Source organism: Tursiops truncatus, chromosome 13 (genome assembly GCF_011762595.2).
Source record: "Tursiops truncatus isolate mTurTru1 chromosome 13, mTurTru1.mat.Y, whole genome shotgun sequence".
Classification (NCBI taxonomy): domain Eukaryota; kingdom Metazoa; phylum Chordata; class Mammalia; order Artiodactyla; family Delphinidae; genus Tursiops; species Tursiops truncatus.
In genome coordinates, this window is record NC_047046.1 from 75915826 (window position 1) to 75938690 (window position 22865).

At 38.1% G+C, this 22865-nt stretch overlaps 1 protein-coding gene across 3 annotated transcripts in view; it reads left to right on the plus strand.

Moving 5' to 3' along the window:
• The window catches only part of PHLPP1 (PH domain and leucine rich repeat protein phosphatase 1), a 216391-nt gene that overhangs the window by 176109 nt on the left and 17417 nt on the right, over positions 1-22865 (plus strand). For all 3 annotated transcript variants that reach the window (XM_033837820.2, XM_033837819.2, XM_019936387.3), the window contains 4 exons: positions 4477-4677; positions 7202-7364; positions 17082-17212; positions 21726-21830. In XM_033837820.2, coding sequence (XP_033693711.1) covers positions 4477-4677; positions 7202-7364; positions 17082-17212; positions 21726-21830 — 600 coding nt within the window. The remainder of the gene's footprint in view (positions 1-4476; positions 4678-7201; positions 7365-17081; positions 17213-21725; positions 21831-22865) is intronic.

Here is a 22865-nt window from a genome sequence, read left to right on the forward strand (position 1 = left end):
GGTTAAGTATTGTTTCAAGAAACTTTTGTTTCATTTACACATGTATATGTCGCATCTGTACTGGGTGGTCATGTAAAATGTATTTTGTACTCTTGGTTGCCATTAATGAAAAGTTTGAAAGCCCCTGCTTTAAGAGCTATCAGTCTTCTGAAGATATCAATAGATGAAATTGTCAAAAGCGTTGTGTTGTATGGGCAAATGATAAGGAATTTAGAGCATTTTGTTTGGCACCTCTGGAAGATTTTGGGGGCCAGAAATCAGGGAGTTGTATAAAAGTCAAAGAATTTTGCTGTGCTTAGGGTCTTAACCTTTTGCATTTTCAATAGACTTACAAGTCCCAGTACTGATGTGCAGAAAAATCATTTGAATGCAGAATGCCTGGTATGCCTGCAAATAGGTAGACCTGTTGTGGTACCAAATCCTGTGCTTTGTTTCAGGACAGAATTTGGCTGTAAAAGTTAAGGGTGTGCTGGGAATTACTGAAAAACAAAAACAAAACAAAAAAACCTAGATGAGCTAGAACAGACGGAACAGAATGTGCCAGGGAAGAAGAGAGTAATTGCTCAAGAAGCAAGAAGTGGATTTGTCTCACTGCTGTCATGGGCAACTTTCCAAATGTTTCAGGGCAGGAGTTGTATGTGAGTCTTTTCTCTACAAGGTTTGCACTTCCTGCTAAGAAAAGTTTTTGAGTACTGTGCTATTTATTAAGTTATTTTAGGAATGGAGTTTGAAGCGCTGTGCACATGTGGTCTTCACACTACCCAGCAGGTGCCCTGCTTGGCCTCCAGCTTTTTTGGAGAAGGCCTATGAAAATGTCCTCAGGAAAGTTTTATTATTACTGTTTTTATCAGTTGAATTTTGTAGGAAATAGTGGACTCTGAGATTGGTGAGATCTGGGTTTATTTCTGGCTCTGACACTAATCACTATTTAACAACAGCCAGGTAATTTGACTTTTCTCAGCTTCAGTTTGTCTTCTGTGAAATATAAGGGGGGCATCTCTGGGATGTTGGGAGAATCAAGTGAAACAGGAAATAGGAAAGAGCTGTGGTCTCTAGAGAGCACTTTACAAATGAGAAAAAGTGATATGTTACTGCTTTTCTCTAATGATTGTAAGAGGGTTGCATAGTGAAGAGGGTTCTATGATGAAACTCTCATGGCACATTAAACAAGTCTTTTATAGAGTTATTACAAAAACCTATAAGGGAAAAGCTTGAGGAAGTTCTCTCATATCATACTGAGTTGAGACCAAACTCAGTGCTTTAGGAATTTAGTTTTGGGGAGGCTTTGAAAGCAGGGGGTGGGGTTATACACCATATTTATTGAGTAAAATCGTTACCCATACTGGAGAAATTTTGCAAAATTAAAGTAGTTGCTCATTCTGATGGAAATACAACACCCAGACGATTAAACCAACTTAATTTGCCTCCTGCTGAAACGTGAGGTTGTGGGACAGGTATTTTATTTTTAAAAGGATTGGTATTGAATTTAATTTCCCGGAGACTATTATAATCAAAAATGTTTTTAGCCCAATTGTTTGCTCTTTGACCGTTAACTAACACGATGATTCAGTCAGGCTTTATTCAATTCAAACTAAATCCTTTGGAACCAGCCCATGTAGTTTCAACTTAGTTTCATTTCCTGGAGTGGAGGGTGCAGGATTCCCCCCCCCCCCGTTTCCCATAAAGAGTATAAACTTCAATACAGGCAAATTTCAACAAGATGAGGGGACAAGTCTTTTTGGAAATCCCTCTCTTCCCTTCATCAGATGTTGTAAGGCGTTTTTAAAGTCCCTTTTGCAGTTTTCTAGGTGAGCATTCACTAGTCAGTCTTTTTTCCTTTCAAAGCAACTTTCCCTCTTTTTCTGGCCTAAAAATATGCAAATATTCATGAGTTAATTTCTTTCTTTTCTTTTCATGTATCTATAACTACATATTTCCTAGAGAATTGTATTTTAATGAGATTGTCAGAGTTTCCCAGCCAACCCCATTGCAAGATGTTTTAGGGCAATGCATTTTAATTTTTTCTAATTCTATACTGAAGAAATCTTAACAGGGTATTTAAGTCAGGTGATACAAATGAGACTGGTAAAAGTACTTTAAAGAACTATGGTGCTGGAAGGGGTTTCTGTCCTATGTCAAAACCATTTCAGAAACTGCATGAATGACCTTTATTTTCTTCTCTGTAGCACACACGACTATAATTTCCCATGACTATTTATGGTCTGTACAGACTTTTTCTTTTCTTTTTTTTTTTGTACAGCCTTTTCTAACTTCCTTTTTTTTTTTAATGTCAACGGAATACATGTTTCTTTAATGGAAAATGTTCTATTTTGGGGAAGCTGCTTTTCCTTAGATAAGTAGTGGAGTTGGGCCGTGTGTGTGTAAGTGTGTGGAGGTCGCAAGATTGGAGAGTATTAAGTTAGTGGACTGAGGGCTTGGGATGACAGTTTTGGTGATGACGCCCGAATACAAAGCTTTCTTTTTATCCAAGATTAAAAATAACTGTACCTGGTATTCCAGAGTCTTCCTTTTTAAGGAAGATTTTATTCTTTTTTACTAACATATGGTAAAATAGTCCTGAATTGAATGCTGAACATTTCAAACCTGGGTGGTTTTGAAACGAGAAAGGCAGTTCATTAACAGGGTAGTTCTAGGTAAGGGGTGGGGGACAAGTCAGCTTTGACCTTGGCAACCATGGCAGGTGAGTCCTGTGGGCTGGATGTTCTCCACGCTCGGGTCACTGCAGCTTCACTGTGGGACACACGTGGTGGAGATCCACTGTGAAGCAGCAGGGTTGTCTGCTGAGCCGTGCACAGTTCCTGCTCTGTCCCTCTCTCCCTTTCCAGTGATTTGGAACCTGATCGCAGCAGGGATTCTGTTTCAGTTCCCCAGCTTTGCATTTTGCATTTATCTGTGTTTCACAATAACTATGGAAGGAATTACACAGTTTTTGACAGTTTTAGTTATCTCAGGTGTAAAAACATTCTTCATAGTTTAGCTATTGTTCACTCTATCATTTGGATAACTGGTAGCATATACATCTTGTTTTAATGTAAATTTTATTGACGTATAATATAGATACAGAAAAGGGACCATATCGTAACTGTAGCACTTGATAAATTTTCTCAAAGTGAACACACTCATGTGACCAGCACTCAGATCAAGAACCAGAATGTTATCATATTGGAAAAATTAGAAGCTGTCTCCTAGACACTGCTTCCCTTCCCTGACTTCTAATACCACAGATAAGTTTTGCCTGATTCTGAACTCTATAATTAGGGAATCATGCAGTGTATCCTCTGGTATCTGGCTTCTTTAACTCAATATTATATCTGTGAGATTCATCCTATTGATACATGTAGTTGTTCTTCATTTTCACTACTACATAGTATTACATTATTTTACTACGGAGTAAATTATCCCTTGCAGTTGTGAATATATGTCAGTAAAATATGGTTCGGGCATCATACTGAAAAGGACTTAGTCACTATGTGATTTAGTTGTATTGTGATCTAATGTCTAATTATTTTATTACTATAAGAGCTCTTTTATTTTAAAATAGGCAATTGTTTTTCTCTTTCTTAAGACAGAATATTAATTTTATCTTATCACTATCCCTTCGACTCCCCACCAGCTATAAAATTAATCACTTTCTCTCACCTTTGTGCTTCCATAAAAATTGATTTCTCTTTGTAGTTAACACATACAGATAGCTACTGTGTTCATGATGGACAGTGGAGTCACATATCTGTATGCCTGCCAAAGCCAAGACCTATCTTTTTTTTGTTTTAAACTTTTTATTTTATATTGGAGTATAGCCAATTAACAACGTTGTGATAGTTTCAGGTGCACAAAGCAACTCAGCCCTACATATAGATGTATCTGTTCTCCCCCAGACTCCCCTCCCATCCAGGCTGCCACATAACATTGAGCAGAGTTCCCTGTGCTATACAGTAGGTCCTTGTTGGTTATCCTTTTTAAATACAGCAGTGTGTACATGTCAATCCCAAACTCCCTGACTATCCCTTCCCTCCACCCTTCCTCCCGGTAACCATAAGTTCATTCTCTAAGTCTGTGAGTCCGTTTCTATTTTGTAAATACGTTCATTTGTATCATTTCTTTTTAGATTCCGCATATAAGTGATATCATACGATGTTTCTCTTTCTCTGTCTGACTTACTTCACTCAGTATGACAATCTCTAGGTCCATCCATGTTCCTGCAAATGGTATTATTTGATTCTTTTTTATGGCTAGGTAATATTCCATTGTATACATATGTACCACATCTTCTTTATCCATTGCTCTGTCGATGGACATTTAGGTTGCTTCCATGCCAAGACCTACCTTTAGATTCATGTTTCTAAACCCAGTTTCTAATATGCCAGTTATCAATCAGAAAAATTCTAGGTTTGTTGAAGATTCTGGACTAGACCTGTGGCTTATCAGTGGGATTCTGTTGCATTTTTGTCATTGTAGCCTGAGATTCCTGAATGCATCTGCAAACAAACTGGAAACCCTTCCTCCAGCCACACTTTCTGAAGAGACAAACAGCGTCTTACAGGAGTTGTATTTGACAAATAACAACCTCACAGATAAATGTGTACCCTTGTTAACAGGGCACCCCCATCTGAAGATTCTTCACATGGCCTATAACCGACTTCAGAGTTTTCCAGCAAGGTAAAAGAAGATTACAGAGTGACATCCTTCATTGCATTTCTGAAAATGGATTCATAGATGGAAAGGCAAAAACTAACATGTTTATTTCCCAGATAATGTAAAGCTTGTTCCTCCTGATTCTTATTCACAGTGTCTTTTATATAAGCCATTGTCAGCATTCCCCTAAAGAGAGGTGTGTTCATTTTTCTAATATGAATGTATCCAAGGACCCAATTGCTAGAATGTTCTTATGATTTTGAAATAAGGCATGTCATCTAGCAGGTATATTTTTTCTTTTGCTTCCTTTTAACCAGTCAAATTAAAAAAAAAAATGATTAACCTAGTATGATGTGTGAGAATTAGAACATAAACTAGGAACCTGAAGGTTCTAATTAGCTAATAGCTTTTGTATTTATGCTTATGGTATAGAAAGCAATGGTGGCCTGTGCATTCTTAGAAACTGTGACATTACAAATAATTTATGGCTCTTAGAAAATTCTACTTTTAAGTCTATTTTAATTTTGATTTCTAATTTTGGGGAGCAGTGGCATTGTATCTTGCCTTGAGTGAAGCTTTAACAAGTTAGGTCTTAGAACTCACACCCAGACATCAAAGAAGCAAACACTAACCCCTCTGGTATTCTGCTGCTAACTGCGACTTAGCACTGGGCCAAAGCAAAATACGGGGACAGCCTCCCTCTGCTAGCATCAAGGATACCAGTCTGTTGAAACCCTTACTAAAGGAGGGAGGCCCAAATATGCATTGACTTCAAGTATTACTCTATTTTTGTAGTATACATTTATTTCTTTACTTTTTCCCCCTCATTTGATGTTACTGATTAAGCTTTTCTTTCTTTCTTTTTTTTTTCTTTTAATGTACTTTTCTTTTACTGTGGAATGAGATGTTATTTTTGGAAGAAAACATAGTCCTCACATAACAATAATATCTCTGAAAGGGCTCATGGTCCTCATTTGATGGTGAATGACTAAGGCCAGCAGGAGAAATGATCATCAGCTCAAATTCTGAGGGTATCCCCCACTGACCCATGCCAGTAGTAATCACCCTAACTACAGAGAATTTTTTTTGACCACCTCCTTTCTATGCTGAGGGATAGAAACTTCTTTGATATATTTTCTTTCTTGGACCTGATGTCTATACTCTCAATCTTTTTTCGTGCCTGTTACTCATTGGTTTCTCCACATTTCTTCTCACAATATGATGACAACATATTCAAATGATAATCTTACAAATGCAGGCTATCACAGATGGATTACTTCACAGTCTGTGCATACAGTGTTGTTTGTAGCATATCCTAATACCATGTTGAATGTTTATGATATTAAAAGATCTGATTTCATAAGATAAAAACTTAGTTCTTGTATCTTCGGCATATATTTATTTTCAAGGAAGCAAATAAGGTAACCTTTATTTTTGAGAGAAAACAGAAAGAAAAGCAATAAAGTGTTTCTTGCTAAATTTTTTAAAAGGTTTATTGTGACAAATGAAACCACAGCAAGGAGAGGAGATACCAATAACTCTAAACTAAATGATTTAGATTGTAAGTTTGAGTCGCACTCACTGGGAATCCTGCACTTGTTAGATTCCACCTTCACAAGTGGTGGGAAAAGGGCCAGAGGAGTGATAGATGCATTATAGGTTTGTAGAGGCAGAGGGTTTTTTCCCTCCAGCTTTACAGAAAATATAAGAAACCCTAATTCTGGAGTTTTTCTTTATTGAGTTACTGTAATTATTGATTAATGTAATTAAATAGTAATTCTACATTATAGGTTAAGATTGAACAATACAAGACATTCTTAAACAAAAGTGTTAAATTACATTAGGACTTGTTATTAAGGTAAGATGAGAAAGATTCTTTCTTTGTAGGTGTTTAGCAGGAGTTGAGAGAAATTTCTTTTGGGTCCAGATTGAATTTGGGCATTGCCAGAGGTCGAGAGATGATCCAGATCACCTTCCGGCATCCTGCTTCTCATGACCACCTTGTTATCACAAGGGATGTCCAAGGAATTTGGGGAGTGGGGTTTCAGGAGAAAGCATATCTTCATATAAACCATACCCTTTTCTACTCTATATATTCCCTTGAGGTTTCAGTGCCAATACGAAGAAATAATACTCTCACACTTTTAAAGCACATAGATTAGATTAATGCCAGCTTTTGACCCATTTGGGTAGGATTTTCACTGGAGTTCAGACTAAGCTACATAGTAAAGTGATTGTTGTCAGGATAACTCAATTCACACACAGAGTTTTCATAGGAAAAGGATGTCCATTTTTCTTCTTGTTGCCAATTCAAAGAGCTGAAGTTAAGAGTTTTTGTTTTGTAACAAGAAAGGAGGTATCAAAATACTTTGATACTCAAAAACAGTAGTGAAAAACTTGTCTGTTAAAATGACTAGTGCAAGTGAATCTTTAAAGAATCTTCAGTCATAGTAAATTACCTTTTGGTTCTCATTATCTATTATTTTCTTTCTAAATTTCCTTATAATTACTTTGTGACCTGCCCACCCTTGGATTTTCTCTCTTTCAGTAAAATGGCAAAGCTGGAAGAACTTGAAGAAATTGACATCAGTGGGAATAAACTGAAGGCCGTCCCGACAACGATCATGAATTGCAGGCGCATGCACACGGTGATCGCTCACTCCAACTGCATCGAGGTCTTTCCTGAAGTTATGCAGCTCCCAGAAATCAAGGTACGTGGGTCGATTCCATAAACTCCAAGCTTCAGGTCCACAAAGAGACTTGTTTTCTCTAGTTCATCGGTTCAGGATGTTCGCACCCTTGTTAGATTTCCTCAGAATGAAGATTTCTCTGTTGTCCTTGCTCCGTCCTTCCTCAGCACTGGGCTACACCTCTGAGTCGGCAGAGGGAAAAAAAAAAAACAGTGATCAAAAAACACTGGACTGGGAGTGGGGAAAATTGTCTTCTGGGCTCTGTCCCTAACTAGCCACATAGCCACCTAACCCTTTCCCATCTGTCTAACAATACTTGTCCTACTTATTTCCAGGGTGGTTATGAGACTCAGAGACTGAATCAGGTTTGATAGTAGTTTGAGATAGTTAACAGTACCTCTGCACACCCCTCCCCCCAACTCCCCTAATTAAATAGCATCCACCACCCCAGCACCCAATTAGTAATAATTCCCTATATAGATGTAGTCTCATTACTGTTACCATTACCAAGCATTCACTTCAATTTAATGAAACCTGACAGAACAGATAGTATTCCCATTTGGTAGGTGAGGAAACTGAGGTGCTGAAAAGAAAGTGGTTTCTATAAACTGAAGACAGCAAGTTGGTGGCAGAGACATTCCGCAGTTCCTGGCTCCTGACTCAGGGCAGTCTCATCGGACGAAACCAGTTCACTAGAATGAAAACCATCTAACAACTTTTTATTCTTTTTTTTTTTTTTTGGAGCAAAGAGTAAGAAGTTCTTTCATTTTGCATTTTAGCATTTCTGATGATTAGTTTTGTGCTTAATAAAAAGTAATTCTGGTTATAGACTAGGAGCATATTCTAATCTCCTATTTGAAGACACTTTGAATAGCATGAATAATTTTTCACCACAGGAGTTTTGTACATTTACATGGTTGAGGTGTATACAAGCCATTTGATAAGCGTGTGCGTGTGTGTGTGTGCTTAAGCCATGAAATATTTTACTGTGAGCGCACCGTCACCTCATACATGACCGTGTCATTTTAGAATACTTACTGTTAACTAGCAGAAATGTTTTATTTTTACTTTATATACCTTTTACAGTAGGTAAGAGGTGGGGCTCTGAAGGAAGACAGATCTAGAGGTGGATCCCAACTAAAAGCTGCTTAATTGCTCCGTTTCCTCCTATGTAAAATGAGGGAAAGAACAGTGCTTCCTTTACAGTATTGCTGTGAGGATGAGATGAAATAATACATGTAAAGCATTTGAAATAGAAGTGGCACCTGGTAAGAGCTCGGTAAATGTTAACTATAATTAGTTACAAGACCTCGATGGGGTTCAACTCTGATGTTGATTATATGGAGCAACTGTTCTGGCTGATGATCCACAAAATCCAAGAAATCTGTCACTTAAGCAAATGCTTCTTTGCTTCCATCGCAGGAGCAGTGTTGACAGCTAAGCTTTCCAGGGGCTGCTCCACTGCCTGTTACTCCGTGGGGGGTGTGGTGTCTGTCACGGGGCCTCATTAAACAGGTCTCTGTGCACCGAGGTCTCAAGATTAACCTCCTGTTTGCTGGTCTTACTTTCTGCACCTGTCTTTTAATGTTATATAACTCTTAATCGTAGATTTTTTTTTTTAAGTATCTGGTTTAAAATACAGATACAGATAGATGTTTAAACTTTTCAAGTTTTGACTAAATTTTGCAAAATACGAATGTTGCTCTATGAAAGCAAATCTTCTCTTAGACCCTTGCTTGGATTCCTGGATTCTAAACTTGGTGCCCTCGTGTTTGCATTTAATTCCTTCCCCTGTAACCCTGCTTTACAGCTCCTTTTCAAATTTTACTTTTGGTATTACTTTTTTTTTTTTTAACAGTTTTTCTTCTTTTGTTCTTTGATTTTTAACCCCAGATATTGTAGCTTAGCATTTTCCTTATGTTAAAAATGTCCAGTGTTTCTGACCCAGCTCTTCCATTACCAAGAGATATTTTGTTGCTGGGGTTTTATTTGTGGCGGGGAGGCGGGTGCGGTGAGCAGTATCAAGTCTCCTTTATGTACAAAGTACAAACTTTGCAGCCCTGGACAGACAGTGGTATTGAAAAAGTAGTAGTTATATTGTTTGAGAACTCCGAAATGATATTTTAGTGTTATTTCATATGAGAATATTTTAAGTTGCTGTATAAGTATTTATGCAGATTTAAACCATCCAAGGGACTTCCCTGGCGGTCCAGTGGTTGAGACTTCGTGCTTGCAATGCGGGGGGCGCGGGTTCGATCCCTGGTTGGGGAACTAAGATTCCTCATGCCGTGCAGTGTGGCCAAAAATAAATAAATAAACCATCCAAAAGAAAATTCCTGGTAAAAAATATTTGCTGTAAACAGATGATAAAATACCTTTGAGAGTCTTGACTGCAAACTGAGCCCTAAAGCATGTTTCTAATGGAAAAGAAATCATTTTTTTCCTAAGTTGAAATACTCCAGCCGCTATTAAAATATTATCATTGAGTTAATAATCCTAGATTGTATTCTTATTGCTTCTTGAAAATAAAGTACAATAATTGTAAAGTATTTCATAAAAGGTATGAAGATCATTGCAATTATAAACATTAACAGATAATTTAAAGAGGGATAAGATCCTGGTATATTTAGCTAGTTCTCTGTGAGCAGTCTCATCTTTTCAGACATTAAAGAAAAGTGCTTGTTCACTGCTTTGTTACCAAAGCTTTAAAACCAATTATCATTTAAAGGGTAAACAAGTTTTATTACTAAAATATATATGCTAAAATATAGTTTTTTATTTTACTTTATTTATTATTTTTTTAAATGTAGTTTTTTAAACTTGTAAAATCAGGCCATTATTCATGTACCCCTAGAACAGAGACTATATGCATCCCCTATGCTTGGATAAAATTTAGGTCTGGCCTTTTCTCATTTTGGTGCATTTGGTGAGATCTGTTAAAGTGATCATCAGGCATCAAATTCTGTACTTGGGCAGGAAGGTCATATAAATTCGTAGGAAAAAAATATATTTTTTAGTTTTTCGATGAGCTCAAGTGCACCCAGAGTCATAGTCGTTTTGTTCCTTAGTATTGATATTATTGTCTTCACCTTTGTTTAGCACTTTCAAATTAGTCTTCCCAACCCCACCACCAGTCCTGTGTTCCTGGAGCAGGTCATGTTCTGTTCTGATTCTAAAATAGACAGACCTCCCTCTGGATACGGGTCAGCTCTCAATCACCACAGAAGCCAGACTTGGCTTGGCTGGTCCCAGGCCGAGGTCCCCACGTAGGCTGCTAGCGCTGATGGACCTGAAAAGCAGAGGTGGCCGCGGGTGTGGCACTCGGCTTCTCTTCCTCAGGGGCCCTTCGCCAAACCACATCGCAGTCACGTTGATCATGTAGGAGTTCTGCAACAACACCAAAGCTTTTAGTTGAGTTACTTCCAATTAGGGACATGGTCCTACCTTTTCTGAAGTGTGGTTTAAGCAGATGAAAGAAATGTGTGACACATACAATGAATGAAGTTTGAAATTTAAACACTGTATATCAGCAGCTTTTGTCAAATTTTCCATTTACCTGCGGTGTCCTGATTCTGATTACTGGGTGAACAGCATCTCTTAAAATGTTTTAAATTCTCTTCAGAAGGTTATTTTCATGTTTGTGCTGTGCAGTAAGAAACCACTTGGATAAGCTGAGTGACTTCGTCTTTAGGACTGTTATTTCACTTCATGGAGTATGAAGTATTTTTAATATGCCACACTCTTGAGAACAATGGCTGCAGGAAGTTGAATTTCCCTTGGAATCAAGCCATGTTGTTGTTTCTAAAGTGAGATGAGAGCGAGAGAACCAGCTCAGTCATAGGACACAAAGAACATGGGGAAACGGCTAGGTCAGAATGGATGAAAGAAAAGGCATTAATTCTCTGGAAAGTAGGATAATAGAAATAAAGACAGATCAGGGGCCAGTTAGATGTCTAGTTTGGTAGAGTAGTTGACCTACTAGACTTAAAAGGTCATCTAGGAACTGCAGTATCCAAAAACCAGGAAGCAGGAGCAATTGTCATTATGGTCCTGGAATCTGGGTAATGGTTATTTAGGAATTCTTCTATCATTTGGGGAATCTGGCATCCATTCCTGTTTGGGACAAGAGCTAAGGAAAAAGGAATGAAGCAGTGTCTACCAGGACATGGCCATTTAAGCCGCTTTTCTCCCTGCCTCACTGGCGACTCACCAGCAGGAAGCTAGGACTGCATAGTCTCTGTCTTTCAAAGTTGGGATAATGTATTAACTCAGACTAATTTGTTTGTTTTTTTAACTCTAGTTTTAAAAAGTATTTCAGCAGCCCTTTTAAACACAAAGCCATGTCTTTTACAATGAAATACTGCATGCATCTTACGAAGTGGGTTATGTGTACATACAGATAAAGAACTGGTCCTCTGTGAGCTCATGCATATTAAAAGTATCCCTTTAGAGATGCTCCTGGAGAAAGGAGCATTTGTGACCATGAGTCCTCAAAGAAGTTGGCTGTGAAGTGGTCACTATCCTGCTCTTCAAAATCTTTTATTAGTAAGGAAAAAGAGAAGTGAGCTCATATGCCCCCAAATCTGGAATACAGCCTGGAATCATCTATAAATTTCTTTGAAGTCTCCTTTTTGATCTAAAATTACATGCTAATTTTGTGTTCTACTTTTTACCATTTCTTTTAGTTTTAATGTAAAAATAAAGGCTCTTCCTCTCCATAATCTTTGAGTAACACTGAAGCCCCCAGAAGCATGGGCCAGGTGTCCTGTAACTTTGTGATATACCACTGAGTCTCCCCAAGGGCACACATAACCAATTTTATGAGGTAATGAAATTTATGAGGTAAAGGAATTGCTTAGTTTATATAGGATGCATTTTCTTAAAGTCAGATTTTATAAATAATTTATTTTGGTGCTTAAGGGAATTCGCTATTTGGAGGAATGGAATGCTATTTGATGGATCGAGGATTTGTTTAAAACAAAGTTTTATCCTGATTGTCATTTTTGTCAAGTAGTTGCCAATAAGGTTTCTAAAATCCAGTTGAGAAAAATCACAGATACTGTATATAAATTTAAAAGGAAGAGGCTGAACAAATTAAAGTTCTTCTTTTGCAACTTCCTGAAAGGTGGGGAGGTTTAAACAATATGCATTCCTGAATAATTATAGACAAATACACTATTACATAGAAAAACCGAACTTCAACCTTGGCTTTAGGGTCTGTGTTTAAAGCAAAAGGTTCAGACTGGCTCTCTTAGTTAATAGGTTTACTTAGATGTGTGAACCTCCTACAGTGATGATGCCTTAGCCTTTTGCAACATCAAGAATATGTAGTAGTTTAAGTGTTAAAAGAGAATTTGACTTAAAGTTACATAATGAGAAATACTACACATGTATGTACATGTATTTTACTCTAAAGCTACAATGTTCGGTTCCTGTAGAACTCTGAGAGAGGGAGGTAGTATAGATGACTTCAGCGTAAGACACAATCTGTAGTTCACCGTTTGGCCCCTACCTGCCTCTCCAGCCTCATCTTCTGCTCTCGGGCCCGACCATCTCCAGCCACACCAACCACTCTTGCTTCGTGTCCTGGTATACCGTGCATCACTCTGTCTCTTGCCTGGTACACGTGCTGTCAGTGCTTGCTAGATGCCCTCCTGTTCCCATCTGCCTCTTTATCTTTAATTTTGATTCTTCACAAAAATCCTCTCCTGGAAAGCCCTCTCTGTGGTCTCAGTAGCTGCCCCTTCACTGTCACAGCCACGCACACTTGTACACATCGTTGATCATAGCAGCTGGAGGTAGGTAGTGGTGTTCATTTCCCCCTTTAGCCTGGGAGTTCCTCGGGCTGGGGACTGTGTCTGCCATCTCTCTCGAGGTCCCTGATGTCTGGCTTATTGTCTGCCGTTTAGTAGATGCTAAATAAATGTTATTTTGGTTGAGTACTTGGATGTATTTGCTTCTTTTGACTTCAAAATGGAAATTAGTGAACCTGTTCGGAGGGGGAACATGTTATACATCAGCGGCTTTCACCTTGTGAGGACTAGGGAGTGCAGAAGGTGAGTGGGAGCCCCGCCATTTGGAGCTGTCAGAGCTGTTGGGCAGCACAGTTGAGGTGGGGGACTAGCTGTGGTCTGAGGAAGGAAGAAGCAAGGGGGTTGCAGAACCTCAGAGCTCACTAGTTCTGTTAAGTTGCTGATTCGGGGCAGCCCAGGCAATTATTTGGCAGATAATGAATAATACACTGCTGTGAACATTGATATGCTTATTTCTTTAGTAATGTTTTGTGAGGAATCATCATAATTAAGATATTGCAACTTTTGTGATAATTACACTTGAACTATACATCACATTGTATTCCCTTTCTTTAAGATACTGATTATTTTCCTATACTCATATATAATTGTATTAGTAGTCATTTCCTCTAAATCATGAGTTCCTTCTCAATTATGAGTTATCTCACTTTTTCTGAGGGTTGGATAATTCTTTTTTGAGTATTCTTACCAGAGTTTTGTATTATAGCAGAGTGATTTTTGTTAGCTGTGTCCTAGAATGGGCCTGAAAGAGGGGATGATAACGTTTTAGATTCAATATTCTATTTAACAATGTATTTCCAAGAAAATTTTAGTGCATTAAATATAAATACATACATTAAACAACATAGAATATGTGGGTGCTAAATTTTTTTCTCAGGTCTCACTTCCAAATTTTCTATTTTCTTAGTGGTCGCCGTTACAATTATTCAGTGAACAAGTGTTTGTTGAGGACTATTAAAAGAATAGCAAATAGTACTTGTAAGTAAAGCAGTCACTATCTGCGTTGACACCAGTAGATTGGCACCAAGTACCCGTGTCCTGTAATTTTTAGGAATAAACCTCCTTCAATGTGCAGAACTATATAAAGGTGTTTCTCTGCTTATCTGCCCTTAAAGAGTTTCCTTCTCATGCAGAAACAAAAGCATTTTAAAACGTATCAATTGCTTTGCAGTGCTACTTATTCTAGACTGAATTTAACCTAAACATGTGTATCTCAGTTCCCATCCTAAGAGATTTAATTACTGAGGAACCTTCTTATAAGATCCATTCATTTATTCATTCAACAAATAATAGTTTACCAAGTGCCAGGCAATCGATTGTTTATTTGTTCCTCCTTTCGGTGAAGGCATCTACCGAGCCTCTATTCTTTGCAATGCACTGCACTTCGGATATAGGAGGAGAAGAGGCAGTCCCTTCTCTCTAGGAGCTCATGGTCTAGTGAAAGAAAGAAATAAGCAGATACTTACAACAAGGGACATCTAATTGAAACGGGTGCTGTAGTGGAATTGAGTGACATTGTAGTGGCATTGAGTCTTGAAAGAATAAGGCAGATTTCCAGGTAGAAGGCAAGGATAGCTTGAAGAGTTCCATTCACAGAGAATAGCAAGTGCAAAGGCACAGACAAATGAGAACATGACACACACAAGAGTTAACTTTGACGCAGCTGAATATAGAGTGTGAGGAAGCAGCTGGCGAAAGGTGGGGTGAGGCCTTAGTTGACGTGCTGAGGACTTTGGTGGCAGATTGAAGGGTAGTAGGGAGCAAAAGAAAGACTGAAGCTGGAGTGTGATGTGATAGAACAAACCACATCAGAGAATCACCCTGACAGCATTGTGGGGAATGCAGCAGAGGGAAGTGAGACTGAAAGCAAATCCTCCAGGGGAAACGTGATGTGGGTCAGAACAGGACTACGGGAACTGACTGCCGTGAATTAAAGACTTCGTGATGAAATGGGCCTCGGCGGGGGTAGTGCGTGAGCACCATCTCATAAGATCTGCGTTACCATCACCAACATTATAAATGAATACCCTATTGAACTCATTTTATAATTTGGTAATTTAAAGAATGAGCAATTTTACCTCCACAGAACTGTGAAAGTTTAAATCTTTAGAGGTAACATTAAAAAACATTGCTCACCAATTTCAAAAAATTCAGTAATGTTCTAAAATGTCTTTACTCTTTCCCCGTAATGCATGCTCTGACCTCTGAATTCGTTTGTGTCAACCACCTACGTTCTGTGTTGCCCACACCTGTCAGGCCTTAAGCTCATGTTTCATCACCACCAGGAGATTATATTGACACCATGTGTTGTTTTATCTGTACTGATGTATACTGACCATACTGCCAGAATAGCCCCTTATGAACCAGTATTATCAGAGTTTCATTAAAGTCCAGTTGGCTATTCATGCAACCATTATTTATATTTGGAAAAACAAAAAAAGGAGATGACCATGTCCCTGTTATTAACATTTAGGTTAAGTGAATTCTTGTACTTCTGTTGAAAGTATTAAGACTATAAAAGGTGTTGGGAGTGAAGATATAGAATAAGTGAAATGTAATGAAACTGTACCTACATTTATGGGTTTTAAAAGTTTTTTATATTAATAATAAGGCTAAAAGAAACAAAAATAGAATTCTAACACTGGTTGTGTTCAGGTGTTAAATTTAACGGTAAGTTTTCTAATCTCTGTCCAACTTTTTATAATGTGGTTATAATGCTCTCATAATAAAAAAAATTACAGTATATCATTGCTACTGTTTCAGAGCAAGGGTATGAAACAATTTGTGTGGAAACATTGTATTGTTTGAATTCAACTGAGAATATATTTCTCCAAAAATAGAGGTTTTCATTTTACCCAGTCTCTACCCCTCCCCAATGCATAATAGATTTAAGTTCTTTAAAAAATTTTCCAGATAAAGATGAATTTGTCCACTTTTAAGACAAATTCTTGGATACAGTTTGCCTTTCAGTCCACCTTAAGATTTTTAATATGCTCTTTAGGCATTTTAAAATATTATAATAAGGTACCAGCTCAAGCCAGATAATTGAATGCTTCCTCCCCATTCTGCTAAGTTGTTGGTTACACATTCTCTTATCAGAAAAATTGCCAACTGTTCTCTCTTGTGCATGTGATCCTTCTTCTACCCTGGTCCCCGCTCCCATAACAGAAATGCAGCACCTCCTTTTGGGACTTAGCTCATTTAAGCCTTACATTTTGCAAGAAAGGTGGTGTTATTCCCATTCACAGATAACACATAATTTTCGTTCTAATCGGTATGCTGACCCTTTTTGTGGCAGTTTTCCAGGTGAGATTAGGCAGGGCTGTTGGAAAGTCCAGGTATTGGATGCCTGGAGTGCAGGATCTATATTTGACTCCTGCCTTTTTCCCGTGCATATAGTAGGCAGGCCCACCTGCTAGTCTTTCGCCACTTTCTTATTCAGCTTCTTTTGAATTATCTTCCCATTTTGAATATTCGTTCCCTGCCTTCTCCTCATTTTACGTGTTTTTTGGTTTGTTTTAAAAACCAAAGACAAGCCCTTTAAAGTTCCATCTTGATGTTATAACTGTAACCCTCATGGCCACAGCAAATGCGGAGATACTGTGAACAATGTGAGTGAGACACGATCTTTAGGCTTTTTCAGTTAATGCTTAATTTTTAAATGTAGAGATGAACTTAAAAGGATGAAGCTGGGGAGTATAAAGAACGTGGAATTTGTGTTATTCAAAGAAAGTAAAATTTTAATTACATTTAGCAAAGTCTGTTTTAAATGTTTATGGCAGAATAGCAGACAAATGTAGTTTCTGCGTTTGGCCATCATAGTACAATGAACGGTCACACTGATTTTCCTGCAACGAGTAGGAGCATAGAACTACCTGAACAACTTCTCCAGGCCATCTCCTCGTGTTTCCACTTGTTCCTTCAGTGCGTGGACCTGAGCTGTAATGAGCTAAGCGAAGTCACTTTACCAGAAAACCTGCCTCCAAAACTGCAAGAACTAGACCTGACTGGAAACCCCCGACTCGCCCTCGATCACAAAACCCTGGAGCTGCTGAAGTAAGTATTTTGTGAAGCGCTGCAGCCCCATCGCTATTCACCGAAAATGACATTTATCACTTAGTCAAAACATTACATGGAATATGAAGCATCTGTTGACTTATTAGGTCTATCTACACACATTTGAAGTGAAGTGATTTGTGAGTCTGTAGGTCACCAAAATGGACGAGTGGCCAAACAAATTTTCCAGTAATTGGATACTCGTGTCCTTTCAGAAAGTTTTTGAGAAAGTGTCCAGACAAAAAGAGATGAGAATAATGAAAACAAAGAGGAAAAGGGGATTTAAAGACACAGGAGAGAGCAGTGAACAACCAAGAAGTAAATGTACATCTCGGTTACGAATAATATGGTGTGTGATGCTTAATGCAAATGTTACAAAGGGATTTTGCAGGAGATTCATAATGTGGGGTAAATGAACAACTTGGAACTAAAATTCAGGTTATTTAAACAAAACTGGGAGAGTGGGGTAGTTAGATCCTGCTAGGTTGTCTTCCTGTTTTGGGAAGAGAGTTCATTGGTACTGTCTCATGTTTTCTGTTGATGGAGAATAACAGGTTGGATGGAGTTCACTATGTAAAACATTAAAGTTAACCTTGGTAGAAAAGATGTCTTTAAAACAATGTTCATCACAGAACTCTAAATATCAATAAAATTAAATTATGCTTCACATGATGAATATTATAATGAATATTATACAACCACTAAAAACAATGATGTGGAGTTATATTACTAACTTGAAAGATCTCTGCATATGACGTTAGGTGAAAAGAAGGTTTACAAGGAAATTTGTATAGTGTAATCCCACTTTTTGTAGCATAAATTTGTGTGCATTTGGGTATGTGTGCGTGTGTGTGTGCACATGCACAACGAGAAAATTCCTAAAAGGATATAAAACAAAATGTTAAAATGATGCTGTTCTCTGGATAATATAATTATGGATGGTCTTTACTTTCTCCTTTAAATTTTTCTGAATTTTCAGAATTTTTTGCAGTGTATCTCAAAGTAACAGTCCTTGACATCAACACACATTAGACATTGTGTATGCCATCTGTGCTTAAACTCTGTTGTAATATCTGTTGCTGAAAGTCATCTTCCAATATCTTAGAAAAAACTGAAAAGGAGAAGAATTTTGAAAAGAAGAGTAATATTGGTGGTCCATTATTATTATCGTAGGCTTTAGTACATATCAAAATTTGAAAATCACCTAAGGTGATTCCTGGTTGGAATTGGCTTAATTAGTCCCTGTTCGTTGATATTTTAAGTACTTAATGAGAAAATTGATTTAGTTGAAGAATATTGCCTAAGTACAGTGTCTTCGGGAAGCCACGGGGACCGAGGCTCTTTCCACTGTGTATCAGTATGTGAAGCGTTGGCCCAAATCCCTCAGTGTGTCCAGACCTTAGTTTTCTCATCTCTTAGGGAGGATGGTCTACACACTCTCTAAGGGACTTCCAGAACTAAGAATACATGGATTAGCAAAACATATTTCATCTTTATAATGGGTAACTTTTTGAGTTTTTACAAATATGACATAATTTTATGATAAAAATAATTATATAAAAATCTGTTAATCAATGGAAGTAGCTGTTTGGAGAAAAATATAAGTTGAATTTTTATTGCACACCAAAATAAATTCCAGCTAAATTAAAGAGTTAAATACATAAAATGAAATAATTTTTAAAAGTAAGAAGAAATCATATGGATATATTTACAAACCAGAAAAGGACTTTTTAGGGCAGAGAAGGGGGTGGGGGAAATCAGAAAAGAAGTCAATATGTATAGAGTGGTTTTGATATTTATGTTATGTATATTTTTATATAAAAATACTTTTTTTACGTAAAAGTTTTAGATATCTATTCCAAAAGCTATCAAAGGTAAATCTAAAAGGCAAATGACAAACTGAGAAGAAACGCTGGCAAAAAATAAGAAAAATAGAAGCATTAATATTCTTAATAGAAAATGTTCTTATGAGTCTTTCTTAATAGAAAATGTTCTTAGTGATAAGTACTCACTCAAGCAGAAAGTAAGTGAAGCACATTAACATTTAATAAAGTATGGATAGTTACATGAAAAGTTCAGCCTTATTAGTGTATCAAGGAAATATTAAATAAAATATTTAAATGATAACATTTTCCCCCTCAAATTCGTGTTGATGGAGGGTTGTAAATTGATATAACTTTTAGAGATAGTCATCAAGATATTTCTAATTAAATTTAGGATGAATATAAAATGACATGGGGAAATGTTCAAGATGTAATTAGAAAAAAGATGCAAAACCATATATATAATAGAATGACCCCATTATTATATAGGCATAAGACAGTATCTCTTAAAATTCTCTACCAAAGGACATATGTTACTAGAGTGGCCAGAGCTGCTACAGTGAAGCACATGTGTGTTCTCAGATTAAAAAAAAAATTAGTAACAGACAGTGAGATCATAACACTCTTAGGTAAAAACGTTACCCTCTATTTAATATCTAGAAGGTTGTGGCTTCTTAATAACTTGGGAGAGTTTCCATATCTCATGTATTACTTGCTCTTTTAGAGGGTTGGCCTATTTGTTCTACATGAGGCAGGGTTAGTCCATATGGCGACTCTTCCGTGTGACTGAGCTCCGGCTCCCAGATTCCCTCAGACTAATTTCAAGATGTACGAGAGTCAACATCCAGGTCACTTCAGACGGCTGCTCAGTCACACTGTGTTCAGCTTGGCGGAAATGAGAGATTGCTGCTTCACTAGAAAGGATTGTGGGGGAGTTTAAGGATTACTTTTTTCTTTAATAATCAGGCTAGGAGGGCTTCCCTGGTGGCGTAGTGGTTGAGAGTCCGCCTGCCCATGCAGGGGACGCGGGTTCGTGCCCCGGTCCGGGAAGATCCCACATGCCGCGGAGCGGCTGGGCCCGTGAGCCATGGCCGCTGAGCCTGCGTGTCCGGAGCCTGTGCTCCGCAGCAGGAGAGGCCGCAGCAGTGAGAGGCCCGCGTACCGAAAAAAAAAAACAAAAAAACAACAGGCTAGGAAATGGAATTATTTCTTTGAAGGCTCCCTGTTCTGTAAAAAGTATAAATGTCTTTAGAAAGGAGTCTTCTGTTTTTCTCCAGAACTCAGAAAGGTAGGAAAAATGTAGGGAGAACCTTAAGGTATGCCTTAAGAAACCCATTGCATTGCTTGCCATTGTACATGGATAAAATTTGGTACCAGGTCATATGGAAAGCAAACAACAGCAGACTATCTTTTTAAATACGCCTTTTATTGATGGGTTTGAAAGGAGGATATATCTGTAAAATGAGGTATTAGATTTTGAGATTTTCTGTTGACACTACCTATGATTTTTAAGTTTTTCAGCTTTTTTAGGATAAAGCAAAAGGTGAATGTTTTCTGGTAATGAAGAGTAGAAACTTTTCTTTAATGAAATATTTTTAAATTTCAAAGAAATTGCCACCAAATATTTCTAGAATCAAAGTGAATATTATTAGACATTGATTTACTTCTGAGTTGAATGGTTCTTAGGAAAGGTATTCAGTATTTATTATATTTTGGAGTTAATGAATGCCAACAGATAATTTAAATTCTTGAGCTCAGGACAAAATTGTTTAGGTGTTAAGAGATTATACATAATTCTGTTTCTCTTGTTTGAGTAACGGGGAAAAAACTAGTGGCAATTTACAAGTAGGGATTTATCTCACCATGTGGTAGGTGGCCTTTTAAAAACCTGCTTCACATCTGTATGACTTCCTGTTTGTGAGCACTGAACGCTTTCTGGTAGGCTGGTTTTTAATGAACTGCATTTGAAGGTTTACTCTTCTAATATTTCTGTTTTGGGTCCTTTTGGACCACTTATAGCATATGAGAGCCAAAGTGAGATAAGAATTTGTTTCCCAGTTCATTTATATGTAGTTAATGTGTAATTTATTGAATGCCCCTCGTTTACTTCATAATTTTATGATATTGGTCTCAGCATGGTTGTGCAGGTGAGGAAAGAATTGGAAGCTTCAGGGGATAGCAAGTCCCCAGTAATGTTTGTGAAATATTTGAAGGGGTGATGTGGGCAGATACTGGATTTGAGGATGAGTGTTGCAGAATTCTCTCACATGATCCAAACACAGTACAGTCGTGGCTTGGGTTTCATTCTTTTCAAATCTGGGCTTCATGTTGTGAGAATACACCCAACTTAATAGTTGTCTTTTCTCATGCCAAGGTTGAGAGCTGTCCCCTTCATCCCCAGGAGAGAGTAGCCATCTAGGGGTGGTGTGTGTGTGTGTGTGTGTGTGTGTGTGAAAGTGCCTAATAACCGACATTTGATGCTGATAAAACTAATTTTCATGCTCTGTATATATGCCCCTTTGTTTTCATTATGATGAGTAGCTAGCTCTTGTTGCTGATAAATATTGCAGACACATTAGACACAAATGGTAAGTACAGAGTGCTTAGGTGTTTTTCATTTCTCAGGTAAAAGTAGCAATTTGCACATGTTCTGTTTTAATGATTCCTGGCCCCTCTGTTTCTCTGGTTAGTAATATCCGCTGTTTCAAGATTGATCAGCCTTCGGGAGGCGATGCGTCTGGAGCCCCAGCTGTATGGAGCCATGGCTACACCGAAGCTTCAGGGGTGAAAAACAAGTAAGTGGGGTGAAACTTCGGAGTGAGAACCGCCAGCTGCCCACCCCCCTGCCTCCCTGCTTTAGTGGAGTAGAAGCCCAGTGCTAGCACACACTTTCCCCGTGTCACATTTATTTCAGTGTGTTTCCCCAGAGTGAGGCCACCTCATGACTTAGGCTGGAACATTAGGCTAAGCCCTGCTTGGCACCACGTACTCTCTCTTTGTGAGGATGTTGCTAGGATACGGTGTAACTGACACATTATATCTATGTGAGACTCCAGTGTTTGGAGAAGGCATAAGTATTGAAATGCATCCCTGCTCTTTTGAAAAGCCCCTTTATCTTTCTCTGAAGCCTGTTTACCAAGCAAAACAGGGAGAGTATTAAAGGAGTAGAAGTAGCCTTGATTGTCCATATTCGAGATCCCTTATGTTATTGACAGTCACTGTTTCTGTGGAGCTGTTTTTTACAGTCTAAATTAGCTTGTCGGGAATTTGATGTCCATTCCCTGTAATGTCAGCTGCTTGTCTTGCCATCAGGTCTTGTGCATCTTAATTTCTTTTTCTTCCCTATTTTCACCAACCTGCCCTGTCTCTGATGCAGATGTTGATTTCTTGAGAATTGTAATCCAGCTCTTCAGGCTTGCTTGCTTTCTATGAAGGGGTGCTGATAAATCAGTACTAGAAAAGCAAAGATCCTATAAATTAGAATGGTCATAATTTAATTAGCTAAGGTATAAGAACACAAAATATTGAGAGCAGGGGAAGAACAGGAAGTGGAGGATGATCCCATAATAGCTAACAGCGTTCAACCCTGGGTGCACATTAGAATCAGTCAGGTGAGGAACCTTAAAGAACATTTTCCAGCCTAGGCCCGTTAAATCAGAATGCTTTAACATGTCCCCCAGGTGATTCTAATATGCATCCAGGACTGAGAACCACCGACTAGCTTGAATACCCTTCATGGAAAATAAAAGGTGGAATTGTGGTTGCCATGCTGACTGCTTTTCCTTGGGTCAGAAAACAGAATGAACTCGCACTGTGCGTCTGATGCACTG